This window comes from Anabas testudineus, chromosome 2 (genome assembly GCF_900324465.2).
Source record: "Anabas testudineus chromosome 2, fAnaTes1.2, whole genome shotgun sequence".
In the NCBI taxonomy this organism is placed as follows: Eukaryota; Metazoa; Chordata; class Actinopteri; order Anabantiformes; family Anabantidae; genus Anabas; species Anabas testudineus.
Genome location: NC_046611.1, coordinates 29,512,731 through 29,530,115, shown reverse-complemented (window position 1 = coordinate 29,530,115; position 17,385 = coordinate 29,512,731). Strand labels below are relative to the sequence as shown.

The following is a 17,385-nucleotide window of genomic DNA, read 5'->3' as shown; positions in this document are numbered from 1 at the left end:
CCTTTTGGACTCGCTCTGCGAGCTGTCAATCCCTGAAACTCCGTTTAGTTTCGTTTACAACGATAGGGAGACGGTCGTGCCTGTCGACGAATGCCATTGGCTCTTGGGCTTGTCCGTTTGCCACGTTAGCATGCAGGACTTCCCATTGGCTGACGTTGCTGTCAGTTGTCGGTGACGGTGTGGGTGATTTTCCTGGTGCGCTGTTGCATCAACGACGGTGGAGCTGCTGCAGCTGCAGGACGGGGAAGCGTGTGCTGCTACATGTAGCATGAAGCCACCCGGCAGCGTTTGAAGCCACGGTGCTGCTAGCATTCCAAGGGGACATGAATGTCAACACCAGTTTTGAACAGCGACAATAGGCTTGTTAGTTAGTTTTACAGTGTAGAAACCGGGGTAACCTTCACTGGTCATTCACAGGTCAACAGACTACCGCTGGATTAAAGGTGGCATTTGCAAAAGGTACGTATCTTCATTCTCCTCTAACCTTACTCATTCAGGCTACGTTAAATGAAAATCCTCTTCAAGTATCCTCATAAACAGCGTGGAAACACAAACGAAGGGCAGCTAGTTATAAAATAGTAACGTTACAGCGCTTTTTGTTCACCGTCGAAACGAAGAACTACATTTACATTTAGCCATTTAACATTTTAAACACCAAGCTGTAAGAAACGCCTAAGCCAAGCAAAATACACATAACAATCATATATCTTTTTTTATTTATACCATTTGGTTGTTTTAAAGCAAAAAACAAAAAGTACCTACAAGCCTAATCAGAAAGCTAATGTTTGACTGTGTCAGATGTGACAAATATCATGTGTGTGTACATGAGCTGTAGTGAAAGAGTAACAGTAAAACATCATCTTAGGTAAATGTCCTCTTTGAATGTCGACATTATATTATTATTTCCAAATGTAGCCTTAAATCTGGACAAGTATGCTTGGAAAACCACAGAACAGAGAATTTGTATTGGTAAAAGCCAGAGGTGTTCATACTGTGGCCAGTAGCTAGGTTTTTATCTTGTACAGTTTCTGCTATGTGATATTTCACTGTACAGATGTTTTGTAATGTTCATTTATAGTAAAAATGTACATCTGAAATAGTGAATGAGTGAACAGTATTACTTAAATAGTAGAAGAATAGTTTTCAGGACCTGTGCAGCTTGTATGTGCATCTCTGCTCTTTAGAGTTTCATTTGTTTCTAATACCTGTCCAAAAAAAAAAAATAAAGGTAGCAGATACATAAAATGTGTTCTCATTTGAATCAGTAATGCTTTCTTTAGCTGATAAATGCATCAAGGTTACATTTAGAATAATAAATTACAACATCACTGATAATGTGGAATGACTTATACCTGCACAAAGACATGAGGTATGACATGAGCCTGCTTTTGAGAAATATGTGTGTTTCCATTTTTTCCCAGATGGATAAAAATGCAAGGAAACTTCGGAATCAGGACATAAACCCATGCATCGCGGTAGGTTTACTGATCATCTACATTTTAAATTGTGTCAAACTGCTCCTTGCTGGTCTCTGCTCTGTTGTCACAACTGCTTCTAATTTATTTTATTTTTTTCAGGAAGGTGATGCATCACAGAAGTGTCTGAGTGCCTATAACTATGATAAGAGCATGTGTTCAGCCTATTTCCAGAGATACAAAAACTGTAGGAAATACTGGGTGAGTGATTTTTACATCTGAAAAATGATGAGAGTGGGTTGAAGAGAAAGACACACTGATTATCACTGGGATCTGAGGTTTGATGTCCATGCTCACCTGTTTGTGGGTAGCATGACCAGCAGCATCCCTGACGCTGGAGTAGTGACACCTACTGGTTGCTTATGAACTGTAACAAAATCTTTATGTTTAATGCTTGGTGAATAAGGGTGATTACCAGATGCTCTCAGGTCACCACTGCAGCCATCATCAGCTGTTGCCTGGTGTGGGGTGTCACTGTTTTGAGTCTGGTGTTCAGCAACTGGAATGCAGCTCAGTCAGGTAGAGATCAGCCGGGGGCTAGTAAAGGGTATTCCATCTCTTTGCCCCGTTGGTTTCTTAGTGCTACAGCAGTAATCAGCAGCACATGTACATCTATCGGCTTGACCGGTAAGGGTCGCAGGGGTGCTGCAGCTCCCAGCTAGAGATCACAGGACAAGTCGCCAGTGTGTCTCAGGGCTGACATATACAGACAGACGAGCATTTTAGTGTCATCACTTTACGTAAAACGAGCATGACATGATAATTGACTTGACATTATAAAATTGTAGACTATTTCTCTAAAATAAGCACAAACCAGTTTTCTGCATCCAGTGTGAGGAGACATACAGCATACCTTCTGTAAAGTGTTGAAATTGTAAATAAAGATCTAAGCTTTTGTGTTTGTTTTCATGTAGCACAACATAATGGTGCAGAGAAGAAGAGAGGGTGTGAAACCGGAAATGCCCACTGCTGCAGAGAGACAGGAAATGCTTGCTGCCATCGGACGACTACCATACTGAGTGGCAGCAGGGTCAAACACATGGGGAAGCTGAGGACTTAACCACAGGCGCACACTGTGGGGATGCTGCTACACTGCTGAGACTGGGTGTGCACGGTCATCAAAGGCTTGGCCTGTTCTTAAGCTCAGGTTATGTTGAAGTGACCATGAGTAGCTGGACTTTTTAAGATGAAATCGATCAAGATGAAAGTAACAACCAACATCAAACATCTCTTGTTTGTCTCTTAATCAATGTTTATTGAGTATGAGATGTGAATGGAAACAATTTGAAAAGAATAAAAGAGCTTTTCAAGGATTTTTGACTTTTATTTGAAGAGAAAATTCCTCTACAGTACATGCTTGGAATTATTATTGTATTACAAAACCAAATTAACACTGAACAGCTAAGATTCAGTAATTTGTACATTTCATCATCTATATCCAAGGTCCTTAATAAGTAAGTGTGCAACCAGAGATGGAAAAAAATGAGATCTATGCATTTTATGTGCCACCACATTCTCTTACTGAACAACACTTCTGTTTTGGGTTTCCTCGAGAGCAGTCAGGTCTCAAGTAAACTGCTGATGTCATATTTGGTAACAACACAGTGAAATTAGAAATCTGAAACCTGGCACAGCTTGAAAGATACATTCACCCAAACAACACAAGGCTTAAGCTTGCTACAGTATGTTGATGAAAACTTTTCTGAGAGATGAGATCTTTTATTGACATAAATCAATCACGGTCAATAAAAGTTGGAGATTCTGACAAAGAAATTTCAGAAGAATACCTCATTAATGTCAAAGTGAAAACAGGTTTCTACAAAGTTATGTCAATTAAATAAAAATATATAAGGTCAAATCAGTGTTTGCGTTAATATTCACCTCCTTCACATGAGTATTTATCAGATGCACCTTTGGCTGACGTCACAGCATGGACTCTGTGTGGATAGGTCTCAGTTAGGCTTACACACGTGGAATTTTATGCCATTCTTCTTTGTAAAACTGCTCAAACTCTGTTAGGTTGAGTGGGGATCGGGTGTAAACAGACCTTTTCAAGTCCATCCACAAATTCTCTATTGAATTGAGGTCCGGGCTTTGACCACTCCAGAACATTCACCTTGTTGTCAGTGAATCATATCTGTGTAGCTTTCACCGTATGTATGTAGTTGTCTTGCCGACTGAATAAGATAAGTCCTCCAGGATTCATCTTACCCTCTACCTTAACAAGCCTTCCAGGGCCGGCTGCCAAGAATCATCCTCACAGCATGATGTTGCCACCACCGTGTTTCACAGTGGGGATGGTGTGTGTGTGTGTGTGTGTGGTGATCTGCAGTGTTTGGTGTGTGTCAAACATAGCGTCTTGTCTAATGGCCAAAAAGCACCATTTTAATCTCATCAGACCAACGAACCCTCTTCCATTGGAGCATAGAGTCTTTCACGTGCCTATTGGTGAACTCAAGTTGTGAAGCTGAAGCTTGTAACTCCCTCAGAGTAGTCATCAGTGTGGTCAGTGCCTCTACTCACTAGTCTCCTTCTTGCACGGTCACTCAGACAACATACATATTACATACATGTAATATTCTTCCTCCTTTGTTTCCCATGTGCAGGATCAATGAAGTAGCATCTCTAAGCACTCAGGCAGCAGTGAGACATTTGTCAGTCTTACTTATTAATACACATGATAATATCATATAATATTACTACTAATGCATTAACATAGACTATAAGCATCAAGCTACGTACATTTGTTACAGGCTACAAAACAAATTTATTTTCAGATTATACCCACTGGGTTCCACATGGATAAATAAGATACATGTTAACACATAAAGTTATTATGAATAGCGAACCACACCTTGAAGGAACGGTACATCCTGGTAAAGATGTCCAAGTCTGTTAGCTTTAGCTAGTTAGCTTTGTTAACTTGACCATCACATCACATCACCTAACCCAGCAGCTGAGAAAGTCTTCTGCGGTGAACTCACTGTCACAGGTAGGTTGTAACTTCATTATCTTTGTCACTTTATCTGTCCTTTTTCCAAACGTGGCTTAAACCTGTCCACAGTGCGGCGGCACAGGTGGAGCAACATTAGCCGAGTGTTCCTAAAACCAACAGCGCCCGGTAGCATAAAGACACAAAGAAGCTACAGAAATGGGCTTAAACATGTGGATTTGATGAACTTTACTTCATCTTCATCATCGAACCTGTAGATTTAAATGATTATTTGACCCCGTCTGTTAATCTAAAAGAGAGCCACCTTTGCCCGAATACTTATGATAAATGTTTGTCTTACATCAAACTGCAAAATTGTTAAATGATATTTATTAATATTTCCCAAAGTCTACATGAACATGTTCTTTATTATAATAAAGAAAATATATATTTTTTTTATACATATGAATTGAATGATTAATATCCATCTTCAAAAACCAGCTCTAAAGTCACTGTGTCTGCTTCACAGACTTGCTGCCCTCTCTGACCTTGTCATGGATGAGTACATTGACCTCTGCTGTTCTTTTGGGTAAGCTAAAGGTTTCCATCATCTTTCCCAGCATTCAGTGTAGGATGAGCACCATCAACGTTTCTGCAATGAACGTATTATGAAACGTTGGTGTATGGCAGAAAATGAATAAAAACAGAGATTGACTTCTGTTGGCATGGCGTGACTTTCCTCAGTCTCCCTGTGTGGATAGCATCACTAATCTGTGCTGCCAAAGGCCTCAGGAGTGACCACGCACGTAGAAAGAAGGTCTACAGGCTTCTGCAGAGGAAACTGGTCAGTGCTCCATCCATCCATCCATCCATCCATCCATTATCTAAATACTGCATAACTTACAATCATTTTTTTTTTGTCACATAGACAACATTTATTATAGACATAGACGATTATACAGTATAACACAGTACAAGTTTTCAAAAACAGCAACAGAGGTCTCTACAAAGACTGAATTAGTAAAGAAATTAAACCAGTACTGTAGTTGAACAGTAAAACTTACAGTCTAGATGTACTTATACCTTAATAAAGTATTTCTACATCATGTTACTTTTACTTATTAACATTTATTTGACATCTTTAGTTATTAGTTACTTCCAGATGCTGATTCGTAATACAAAGTCAGTCACTGAAACTATAAATTATACTATATATAACTACCTGAAAGTACATAAAGTGGTTAAACTCAGCTGTACTTGCTAGTACTAATAAACATTTCATAGAAGACATGAAATACATTAGGGATGATTCAATGTAAGTAGAGTTTAGAGTTAAATTTAGAGTTGAAGTGGGTCTGTCTGTCTGTCTGGACATTTATTAAACTTATTAAGGTCTAAATTCTGAAGATTTATGAGGCACATGGGACAGAATCTAGACTAAACTTGATCATTTACTGCAGCAAGTTCAGTTGTGTTTGATGGAGGAGTACAGTACATGTACTTCTGTATTTGTGGCAGCAACTGCTCATTAGTTCTCCAACTGTAGGTAGTCCCTACAATCATATGCGAGAGCAGTCATTTAAAGCTAGTTATTGTTTGAAAATCACTCTAACAGGACACGTAGTTAACAAAAAACATCTTTCAATCACATGTCCCAGTATTTTGATAGAAAAGGTGCCATCTTCTCTGTTGTTTAACAAATCAAGACAGTTTATAGCATCAAATAAAAGCTGAAGTTCAGAGGGGACTGTACCTCCTTTATTTTCATGGTGGAGTTTCAGTTAAATTTCTGTCCAAACTCCATCTTTTAATGTACTTGGTTGTTAGAAATCACTCTCACATCTTTAACCAGTAAAAGTGGAGATGGTGATTTTCTAATTTAGGAGTGTTGATAAATTTTTCCTACTCTTAGTCATAAAAGTGGGACCAAAAATCTTTCCCCCTGAGAATTTCTTACAGCCACCAGGAGTCATCAAATTTTCTCAGCTCTTTCTCTCCTCTCATTTTATTCCAGATGTTGAACAAGGTTGGTGTGAAGGAAGGGACTCTGTGTCAGCCCACCTATGTTTATCCTGAAGAGGTGAAAATGTTGATGCGTTCCATCTTCCCACAGAACATCTGTGATTACGCCGACCCCTGCCACGACCAGGTGAGTGTGAAGCCCTTTCACCATTTTCAAGTCTTTTCATTTACTTGTGTAGAATCGTCTAGACTCCAAAGATGACAGTGAATTAGTTGATTAACAGTCAACAAAGAAAATGAAAAGAAAGACAGTACTTCAGTAAATTAGCTTATTTGCATTTTTCATCAGGTGTTAATGATGATATTGTCATGGATTGATCATACCATACCTGCGTATAAAGTACCTTTCCCACCTTTGGCTAAAAGTTGTAGCTGTGTCTGTGTCATTTCAGGTGGTGTACGTCACTTTAGAGGATCTGCACAAAGTTGAAATCAATTAGTGTGGGTCTCTTCGTTGGTCTGATTTGTGCTGGCATCAATAATGTGGATGTTATAGTGATGGAGCAGCTTGGGAAGAATAATGTTAGTAGAGTATTTCTAGGCAGTGTTAGGGTTGTAGGCATTTTGTCTTTGGCCTGGTGTAGTGGTGGTTGTTGTGTATGATCCAACGTACACTGATTGTTAATTTTTTAATCTTAACTCAGTGTAAGTGGAAAGAAACTATTTGAATTAAAAAAAAGTTGTTCAAGTTATTGTTATCAATGTCATCTGATTGTGTTTTCTGGCACCCTGTGCATCTGATGAAAATACCATACTGGTACACTGCAATACAAATACAAATACTCCCTTTGAATAACAGGCTTTCATAGTCTCACTGAGGGATACCAATAACAACTCATGATTAAGAAAAGGGCAGAAATCACTGTTAAATTAAAACGATGAGATGCCGTTGAAAGCTCTAGAGAAAACCATTAGTTATAGAATTAGTAAAGATGATTTAGTCACAACAGCCAACAGGAACCTTGGTGCTGAATATGTGGGAGGAAAATTAGACTACAGTGTAAATCAGCTGCAGATTTTGTGTTGCTTTAACATTCACACACAGGTGGTGGTGAAGGTATGGATAGTTGAGGTTGACCGGATTGCATTGCAGCAGTTTTGATATTATATCAATTCATTTCAACAGCCTCTTCCATAAAACGACAATGAATAAATCAAGTGTCGTTGTCATGTAGTGCTAAAGGATTCTGCCGACAGGGGGCGCTGTAAGCCTGTAGAGCTGTTGAATAAAAGCGCAAATACTAAATACTCAGCTTGATTGTGAAGGCGAGTCCTGAGGCTTTTAATTTGAAAGTTCAGTGCGCGTGCACTGGGGCTTCTCCGGACTCAAAGTTGCGGGTTAGTTAACTGCTGGGCGTGCGCGTGATTGACGCTTCCATTAACAGCGGGCGTGAGCGCCGTCAAGTGTGCGGGAGAGGAGCGGAGCTGCCACTATGGAAGTAGGTGTTGGAGGTAGCAGGCGGCGCCGCGACTCTACTTCGAGGTGACACTTTGTTGTTCTGTCGTTGGAGCCTCACGCAAACTTCACCGGACTGTGGCGGGGGAACACCGATGGACACCTCGGGTAGCAGCAGAGAGTCGTCCGCGGAGGGCGACGGGTGGGCCCGCGGAGAGGAGCGGAGCGGCGGGGGACGGTCGGAGCCGCCCGGGTGCCTCCTCACCTGTGAACCGGAGAGATACCGAACCGCCACGCGGAGCCTGGCAGCCTACCTGCTGTGCTGGGCTCTGCTCAGGTGGTACCAGGTGAGCCTCTGACCTGATAACACGCTGCAACGTATAGAAGAGGTGAAGCTACTAAAAAAACGAACCCAAACTGGGGAAATGAATACACAAAACGCCCATTTAACTTTATGCTGGTTGTCAAGGAATTGAACCTAAAAAACAAAGTGTAAAAGTATGTTAAAAAGAAAAGAAAAACCAACTTCCATACTGCACCAAGTGTATTTGTGCTCTGTCCACACTTGAAACAACTCCCTCCAGTCTGCAGACTTTAGAAATCTGTGTTTATGCAGAGATGCTACTCCATGAAACTAACTAAAGATATTTTCTAACATCTTTGGCTCCTTACAACAGAAGAAAAGTTAAGTTTATGCAAATCGCATCTTACTCCGTGAAACCAGATGTTTTTACTGTCCATGTGTAACAGATCTGTACACAAATCACAGTCAGGCTGGAGCAGTCACCATAACGTGGGAGGTCTGAGCAGCAAGGGGTGTTCTTGGATGTTTCGTGGAAGTCTAAAATTGCACATAACAGGTAGAGATGAAACGTTTTCTGGCTGTTGCTTTGTTTCTGCTAACACAGAACATCTGTGTGTTTCCTTCAGTGTAAAGTTAAAAACCTGTTAGTATCTGTGGAACAAAAGAACCTGAACTCCACATTCACCTTCCTGCAACCAGTGTAAAAGAGGAAACACAGTTGGAAATTAACTAACTTACAGAAGTAAGAAGGAGTTGAGTATTAATTACATGAACATCTGCTTGTACTGGTCCACCCACAGCTCAAAAATCATTAGTATCCAGGAACACTGAATGAATATGGATTGTTCCAGATTAGAGTTGCAGTAGGTTTAGCTGCTAAAATCTTATTTTCAGATGTTTTGGAGCCAGACAGAGACCAATGTGGAGCAGCATACCTGCATTTCACACTGACCAATTGTAATGTTTACAGACAAGATCATTATACAGTAGTTGACTGTTGGTCTGTTCAGTGGTAGGAATCCTGCTCAGAGCAGCGGTGCTGCACCATGACAAACCAGTTTTAGAGACCAAATCACTCCAATAATGTGACTTCATTACAAGACGTTACAAGTGTGCTTTGAACTTTGTACAATATCTGTCATGTCTTCATGGCTCATACATAAATCACAGAATAATTACATTTCTGTCCCTTTTACTACAGTGCTCCTAATCAGAACTGGCACTGCCACTGTTTTTTTAAGCAGAAGAACTGCTTTGAAAATAATTCTTGCAGCTCCTGTTTTTCCTCATCTCTGAAATGAATTAGTGTTTGCTTATAACCTCGTACATTGCAGATGTGTCATGGCTCACATCCAGCCAGACTCATCCACCTCCTCTACACACAGTTGGATTCCAAGATTCAATTTATGGACGAGTGCAGGCACGCAGGCTGTGCACTTGTCTTCACTCATATTTCAGATATGGTTTTCAAAAAGCTGTTGGCCAGTTAGGTCAGTCTGCCAGCTAGAGGTAGTTGACAGAGCTCAGAGGGCACGGCGGCCTGTCTGTCTACATTGACAGAGGGCAGTCCACAAGTTTCGTTATCTATCTATCAAACTTTTACTGCATCATTGAAGTGTGATTGTTCTGATTGATATTTTTTTAGTAACGTAATTACAGAATGCCCAAAACAAGAAATACATTTAATTAGTTTAATCATACGTTTTGGGCAGTTTGGAAATTGGATCTATAGATGAGACATGAACATATGGAAATCCAGCCAATAGTTGTTAAAAGTGAGGACATAGGTCAAAGTGAAGTGTTAAATACATTGTTTTATTTCAATTCTAGTTTTACTCTATTCCATAAAATCTTTCCCAAGCACCAGTGTCTCATCACATTTTAGGAAAATCTTGCTGATATTTAGTTTCTACAACTTTATACAGTCCACGTCTTTTGAGGATGAAAGTTAATTCCTGATCTGGTAAGCACTGATTTGCCAGTGAATTACGTTAAGCTCAATTAACTCACTTCTGTACATCTCATGGTTTTATCCACTGATGGGACCAAAAGCTTTACAAAAGCTATGTTGTTGCGTTGTTCAATTGTCATCACAGGAGCATAAAATCCATTGTCTGCAGGGAACCTGGTACTGACCATTTGATTTCTAACCACCATTTACAAAAATCACTAGATGTGGTGTAGCTGGTCCAGAAGTTATCATCTCTGATAGGAAACCATAAAGACAATCCATCGTCATGAAAGTTAGACTGGAGGATTCAGGACAAGACACTGACTGAAACCTGACCATATCTGTGAACACCAGACAGGGCTTACCATCGTTTTTCTAAACATGTGACTATACTTTCTTGGGTGATAAAAAAAAATTCCATCATGCTGCTATCTCACTGACTGAAACTGAAAAAATTATTTTAAAGTAGCCAGTGATAAGGGGTTGAAAGCTTTATGAAATCCGTAATGTGAATCTTGTATTTAGATTTGTGGATGTCCCACTTCTCTGTTCTGGTTTTCTGTGTGGGCTAAAGTCAGACATAGGTTTTGTTTTTTGCCTTGTAAAATTCAGTGGTTTTGCTTTAATCACACCGGTTTACTTCTAGTATCAAGTCTTGTAATGTATTAGGCCGTGTGCCTGGACTGACCCAAATATGGGCTTGATTTAATCTGAGGGAGCTTTGAGAAGAGTGTTTGCTCTGCGTCCGTTCGCTGTTCTTTTGTGGGGCAGCTGTGGTTCAGGAGGTAGAACAGGTTGGCCACTAATTGTAGGGTTGGTGATTTGAGCTCCTGTCCACGTGACAAAGCGTCTTTGGGCACAAGGACACTGAACCCTAAGTTCCCCAGGGTGTTGATGTTTTTCCCATTGTTTCGACATTTGAAGGAGTCGCCCCCGTGCTCTGCTGCCTTAACTCTCTTGAAAATGGTGCCAACAGCCTCGGCTTAATACAGTAAGCGCCACCTTGTCTCATACAGACTGGTAATACTGTATTGTCTGAGCAGTTCTTTCCATGTGACCACCCCCACTTTAATAGGTGTTGTATTCATTTTATTTTCTCAAGAGGCCAAAAGTTTTTCTTTATGTGGAATCCTCTCTTCTGTGAGCATCAAAGCTCTGCAGACACACCATATGTAACAGTTGGTGCCTCTTAAAGAAGTGCTGTGCTTTATATGCAGTTTGCGAGAACACCAGTGAGACTTTTTATGAGGCTACGCTGCTGCTGAAAGTTGGTCCTGAAAAGTTGGGGCCTTGCTCCTCCAGCTGTAGTCAGCTTGGTTTTATGACAAGTTGCAGGGTAGTTTTCAGCGACAGATGTAAACATAACCGCTGTGAAGAGGCTGTGTGGCTCTCGCCAACATACGGAGGATGGAAATGGACAGACGAGAAGTGGCATACGCTGCAGATGTGGCTTGAGAGGTTTTACTGATATTTTGGTCCTTTTTATTTGCTTGTGAAAGTAGGTCAGCGTTAGAATTTACTGTCAGAGCTGTGAATCCGAACTGACTATGGCATTTCACATTTAAACATCAGTCCATTATCTCTTAACAAATAATCCTATAAATGTCTTACAGAAATAATGTATTTATGAGTCTCATTTTTCTGTTTCCTTCCTCAGAAACTCAGATGCAAGTCCGCTGCTGCACAGGTAAGAGCAACAACAACAACCAAAAATCATCTTCTTTTATAACTTTTGACAACCTGTCTTACTGGTTCTGCTCCACTGGCAGCAGATGGGTGCATTGGTGTCTCAGCTACTTTGTGTTATTGGTTGGTTGGAACACTATGCACCAGTGTCGGCCATCGGGTTTAACCAGCCATGTGTGTCATCATAATATTATTGAATGAACTTTGAGGATGTCAGTTGAACGTGCGCTAATCCAGTCTCTGTTGTCTGTTGTGGCTTACGGCAGAGGTGCCGTCTAGATGGAGTAGTGACATGCTGGAGCTTGTTTGGCGCCTTTGGCCAAGAGAGACACGAGTTTCAATACAAATACTCAGGAAATAGCTGCTGTCCAACACTTTTATGTCAGTTCATTCATCCCAAAGACATTTTATTACCTCCACTGATTGGTGTAAATAATTGTGTCTCACCAGTAACTCCATAATAAAAGGCTTGATTGTTGGCAAATTTGCACCATGTGCGATGTGAAAAAGGTTTTTGCTCTATTGTAGAAACACCATTCAATTTTTTCCAATTTTTAAGTAAGATTAGCTAATCATGTGTAAGGTGTCCAAACATGAAACTCACTGAACTATCTCACGCTCTGAAATTAATAAATAAATAAATACATGACAGTCAGGTACTGTGGTGGGAAAGCAAGTGAGCACATTGTTTGACTTTGGTGGAAATCTGCACCCTCCTTTTTCTCATTACGTGTGCTGTACATTACTATGTATTCTGACTGTTGTACTGTGCTATATCTCCTGAGCGGCACTACAGTGTTAAAAACTTCTGCACTGTGGTTTTTGTGTCTGATAAACCTTCACACTCTTAGGTTGGTTACTCAAACTAGACTTTCTCAATTGCTTTTCAGTTAGTTTGTTTACATGTATTTATGTAACCAGGTTACGGTTGGCTATCTCCAGTAAGCCGATTTCCTAAAAGCCACGTGACCGAGGGACCTTGTTTGGTTGGTTCCAATATAAGGGTGTGGTAAGAAGAGTCTGTACAGTGTTAGGGTTACTTAAGTGCATCAAACAACACATGGCAAATTGAAAACAACTGCTTTTTAAACACATTGCTGTTTCGGTCTTAGCGCCTCAAATGCTGACTCTATATTTTTGTTTTATGGCAACTTAATGGAGGTAGTTACCTTTCTTCCCCATTAATAACAGAGGGTGTCATATGCTGCACAGAGGCTATGGGTGTAAGGTAACATTTGATTTGACAGTTAAGACATACAGTACAGCTATTAAATGTGTAACAATGAAACCTCATATCCTGATTTTGTGAAAGATTTCGGGGGTTCACCTGCGTTTTGTCAAATTCATTTTTAACTTCAACAGTCTACCTCTAAGATTTTCCACTTCAATTTCACACATTGGCGGGCAGATGCTAAAAATAATTATAAGAGTATTGAGCTTGCATCTTAATTGGAGTCTCTGTTTACATTTTACCTGTTTACTAGAAAACAGCTAAAGTGCTTTTCATGAGTTTCAAAGGGTCACCCTAAACCACATGTGTGTTTAGTGGTAGTACCCTGTTTCAGTAGAGGCTGTAATTGTTCTGTGCTGTGACTTAACTACTCAAGGAGAACCTGGAAAGCAAACCACAGACCTCAGAAGTGTAGAGTCAGGTGGAACTGGTTGCGTAAGCCTTTAGGACCCCTCTCTGTGTACCACTGCGGTGCAAAAGAGTGTATTTGCTGCCTGTAGTGTGACCCACATTTGAACCTGGATAGCTCATACAGTCTGCTTCAGATGGTAAAAAGATTATATTGGCATTGCCAGTCTTCTTTCAACATTATCTTCGTCTTTTGAGCCTTGGTCTGTGTCCTTTGGGACGTTTACTTTGGTAACGCTATTGCTCGTCATTTTCAACTTGATGTGGCTGTAACCTTTCCAGCCATGATTGGTTTGTGTAGTGCTATTCTCATTATCATGGCTTTTTGTGTCAAAACATGGATGGAAGTGGTTCTATCCAAGTTATATCGACCATGTCTAAAAGGTATAGATGTTATCTTTATAGTTTTATCGCCCAGCCCTAAGCTGAATATATGCTAACTGGATTGGTACAATTAATTATACAGATATTGTACTGCCCGATTGCATAGGATACAGTGTTGTCCAAAAGTGAACAATAAATCAAAACCTCAAGTGGCCATGCTTTTTACTGCTTCAGCTATATTCTAAAATGTAAGGTATATAATTTTTCTTAAACTGTCTTATTTTGTATTATTCATTTTAGTTATCAAATTCTTTCTATCTCTAAAAATGGGAATGGTCTGGGTGTGCCGATTTCCCACAGTTCCTTTTCTTTTTTTTTTTTTAAACTGTGAACCAATGGTTGTAGTTAAAAATAGTTTGGTCAGGAAAAACCTCAAACCTAGCAACTGTGCAACTGATCCAGAAGTCTGCACAAATAGGCTGTTTTCTTCTCGTAACTGTATGTCTTCTTTTCAGTGGCAGTTATTCACTTTGCTGTAGTCAGTGTTTTTGTGTTCAAGGCATCTCAAAGAGGTTTTGGGCATTTAAAGCCGCCAAGAAAACTCCAAGTGCTAACTGACACCTTCATTGTGTGTAATTTTAATAGGCCGGCATGAAGGTGCATAGCATTGGTCTCTCTGAGTCTCCACTGTCACTGTCAGTGTTAGTATTGAGGGAGTTTTTTGTGAAAACATTTGTAGCACAATATTTGTGTTCCTGACTTCTCTATCAGGCAATTTAAATATCAACTAGAATTGAAGGCAAGGTCTCACTCTCGCTTTGCACGTCTAGACACTGCAAATGCAGAGTGCAGAACTGCTCCAGCTCTGTCAGGTTGCATGGGGATTAGGAGTAAACAGCTCTTTTCAAGTCCACAAATTCTCGATTGGATTGAGGTCTGGGCCCTGGCTCGGCCACTTCTGAATATTAACATTGTTCTTCTAAGACCCTTTGTGTGTGCAGATTTGATTGTGTGCTTGAGGTTAACGTGCTGCTGAAAAACAGATCTTCTCCCAAACAGAGGTTACATTGGCTTCACTAGCTCGTTGTTCATAACTTTGATTGACAGGCTCCTTAATATTGTGTCATGATCTATTATTAGAATATAGAGTTTGAAATTCTTATTGGTTAATCCATCACAAATATATAGAAGGAAATATCAGTCTGTAGCTCTTCAACACTGTGTCAGTTCTGGGATAACAAGATGTGGTGAGTGTGGTGTGTATTCACTGATGGTGCCTACATGCTGTGAAGAGCATCGTTTTAGTTACTGCCAACCAACTGAACAGTTGTAGGTAACGGGGCCCATATGTCTGTACGTTTGATGCCACAGAAGAAGCAGTAACTTGGAAACCTTCTTGTATCTGTCCTGTCTTAAACATTATACTGTACAGTATATTCTGGATTCTGGTTTATTTATTTATTAAGTCCTTACATTAATAACACACAGACTCGCCCTTCATAAAGGGTTTAAAAATGCATGTCGTGTTTACCTGTTAAAGGCCCATTTAATTTTTTTTGTAGAACATATCCTTATCTTTTCAGATGAAAGCGTACGTCAGAAGGATCAATATTAAAATCAGTTGTGACAAGAAGTGGTTCTCACAGCTGTGACCTTCTTTATTTTCAGCCTCTTTGCTTTCTTTTGCACCTATCTCCTGTCTTTCTGACAAATGCACTGTCGAAATGTGAGCAGGCCAGTGAGGCTGTCTGTGACCCCACATCCATGCATGCCTGTTGTGTTTGTAGAAGTGTGAGAACTCTGTGTGCGCACACACACACATACACACAGCCAGCAGTAAATCAGTGTTTGGGGGCAAAGCTGCCGCATACCTGTCAGGGTTAGGGTCAGAGTGGGGTGATGGAGTAGCAAGTTGCTGCCCACATTTAACACAGTTACAAAGTTGACACAAGAGATACTCAGGAATTTGTCTCATTTCACATCCAGCCAAGTTGAGGGGAATGGACGGTGAGGAAACACTCGGCTGCCCCATTTCCCATGCTCTCTCATTGTATCCATGCCTATGAGAATAGCTGTAGTCTTCTGATTTAACTTAGAGTGTCGTCTCTGTCCTGGCATGTTCCCAGTCTCTCTCTCTGTTGACCTGTGACCATTAGCTGTTGGAGAACAGCTGTATTATAAGAACTGAATCAAAAGTGATAAATGCTGGTAAAGAATTCTTTTATCACATTAGTTTAGTCATTAAGGCAGAGTAATTCATGCGGTCACGTCTTGTCCTTGCTGTTTGAAAAATCTGCAGCTTTAAGGAACCCTTTTGAAACTGTTATGACAATCTCTTCAATAGTTGTTGATATTCCAGTCTAGACCAACGGGCTATGTACTTGACCAGACTACTTGTTATCACAAAGCATCGAAAACTCATCCATTATATTAAAATGTTTTTGGAATCTTGAATTGTAAATGTTGAATTAATTAAAGATTTGCCACCTGACATTGTTTTTTTTGTCCAGTACAAAACTCGAAACAAATAAGCTTTTGACCTACAGGCAAGTATTGTGTATAAGCTCGATTCTTGACCAGACACTGTTAAAACACTTTAATGAGCCAAACTGTTGCCCTGGGTTCCTTAATCACCATGAACACACAGTAGTTTATTTTGAATCAATCCCACATACGCTCCTCTGCTGCCCCAAATACTCACTAGAGCACCAAATATGGATTAATCCACTGCACTATTTCCTCCTGTAATGTTTCATAAATCTGTCTAACACACTCATTTATAGTGATTTAAAAATGAAACACTATATTTATGAGCTGTTTGTGTTCAGTAGGAACCAAGGGGCAGTGATTTGGAAGAAAAGTTATTTAGAAATACATTCACCTTTGCTGGTTTTGTGCTTTTTAATGGAATTTGTTGATAATAAGAAACATAACGATAGATGTCAGATGATTGTCGTGAAGCATCATGACATTACAGAGCAATTTAAGTTTAGCTTAGCGGTGGAACAGTTCACAAAAATTACAGTTTGGTTTATATGGCGGTTTAGTGGTCACGGTTTTCAATTCGGTAAGTTTTTGGTGAAGCGGGGAGAGGTCATTGCCAAGTTCAGCATACTTTTCATTTATATGAGTTGAATTCAATCTTTCCTCAATAAAAAAAATTGATAGTGTCCAACACTTTTTTGGCCATTCCTGCGTGAGGTATGGATTGTGTCCTGTCTGAATCTTTATAGACAGGGAGAGTAGGAGTAGCTGTTTCTCACACCCTACCTTTTGCCCAGTGACAGCTGGGATAGTTGACATTTAGTGTGACTTTCTCTAGGATGAGCAGTATTAATAATTGATGGATGTTTGACACCATTCAAAACAACAACCCATGATGAAACACCTATAAAGAAGATTCTGCGCAAATCCAATCAAATTAGACCTGATTCTTTGAAGGTGTTCAAATGAGAAAACTGCTTTATACTGTACTGTCTGTGGCATTAGGGTTAAATACAGACCTGTCTGACTCAGTGTCAACAACAGTGTAAAATGCCACAAATTTCATTTAAAATGTGTCACCCAAGTGTTATATTGGATTACTCTGGATTTTGTGATCACTCTGTGAAGCCACAGACAGGGAGCACCTGACTGTCTCAGCGTTCATGTTTGTA

At 40.1% G+C, this 17,385-nt stretch overlaps 2 protein-coding genes across 2 annotated transcripts in view; both read left to right on the top strand.

Annotated features, from left to right (window-relative positions):
• Positions 1–189: 189 nt before the first annotated feature.
• Positions 190–2,788, top strand: chchd7 (coiled-coil-helix-coiled-coil-helix domain containing 7). The gene is made up of 4 exons (XM_026361336.1): positions 190–459; positions 1,422–1,475; positions 1,578–1,676; positions 2,390–2,788. The coding sequence occupies exons 2-4, from the start codon at positions 1,422–1,424 to the stop codon at positions 2,492–2,494; spliced, it is 258 nt and encodes an 85-aa protein (XP_026217121.1). The 5' UTR covers positions 190–459; the 3' UTR covers positions 2,495–2,788.
• Positions 2,789–7,776: 4,988 nt separating this feature from the next.
• Positions 7,777–17,385, top strand: part of arhgef4 (Rho guanine nucleotide exchange factor (GEF) 4) — an 87,912-nt gene continuing 78,303 nt past the window's right edge. The window contains exons 1-2 of the mRNA XM_026361871.1: positions 7,777–8,172; positions 11,738–11,767. Of these exons, the coding sequence (XP_026217656.1) occupies positions 7,981–8,172; positions 11,738–11,767 (222 nt within the window). The 5' untranslated portion in view covers positions 7,777–7,980. The remainder of the gene's footprint in view (positions 8,173–11,737; positions 11,768–17,385) is intronic.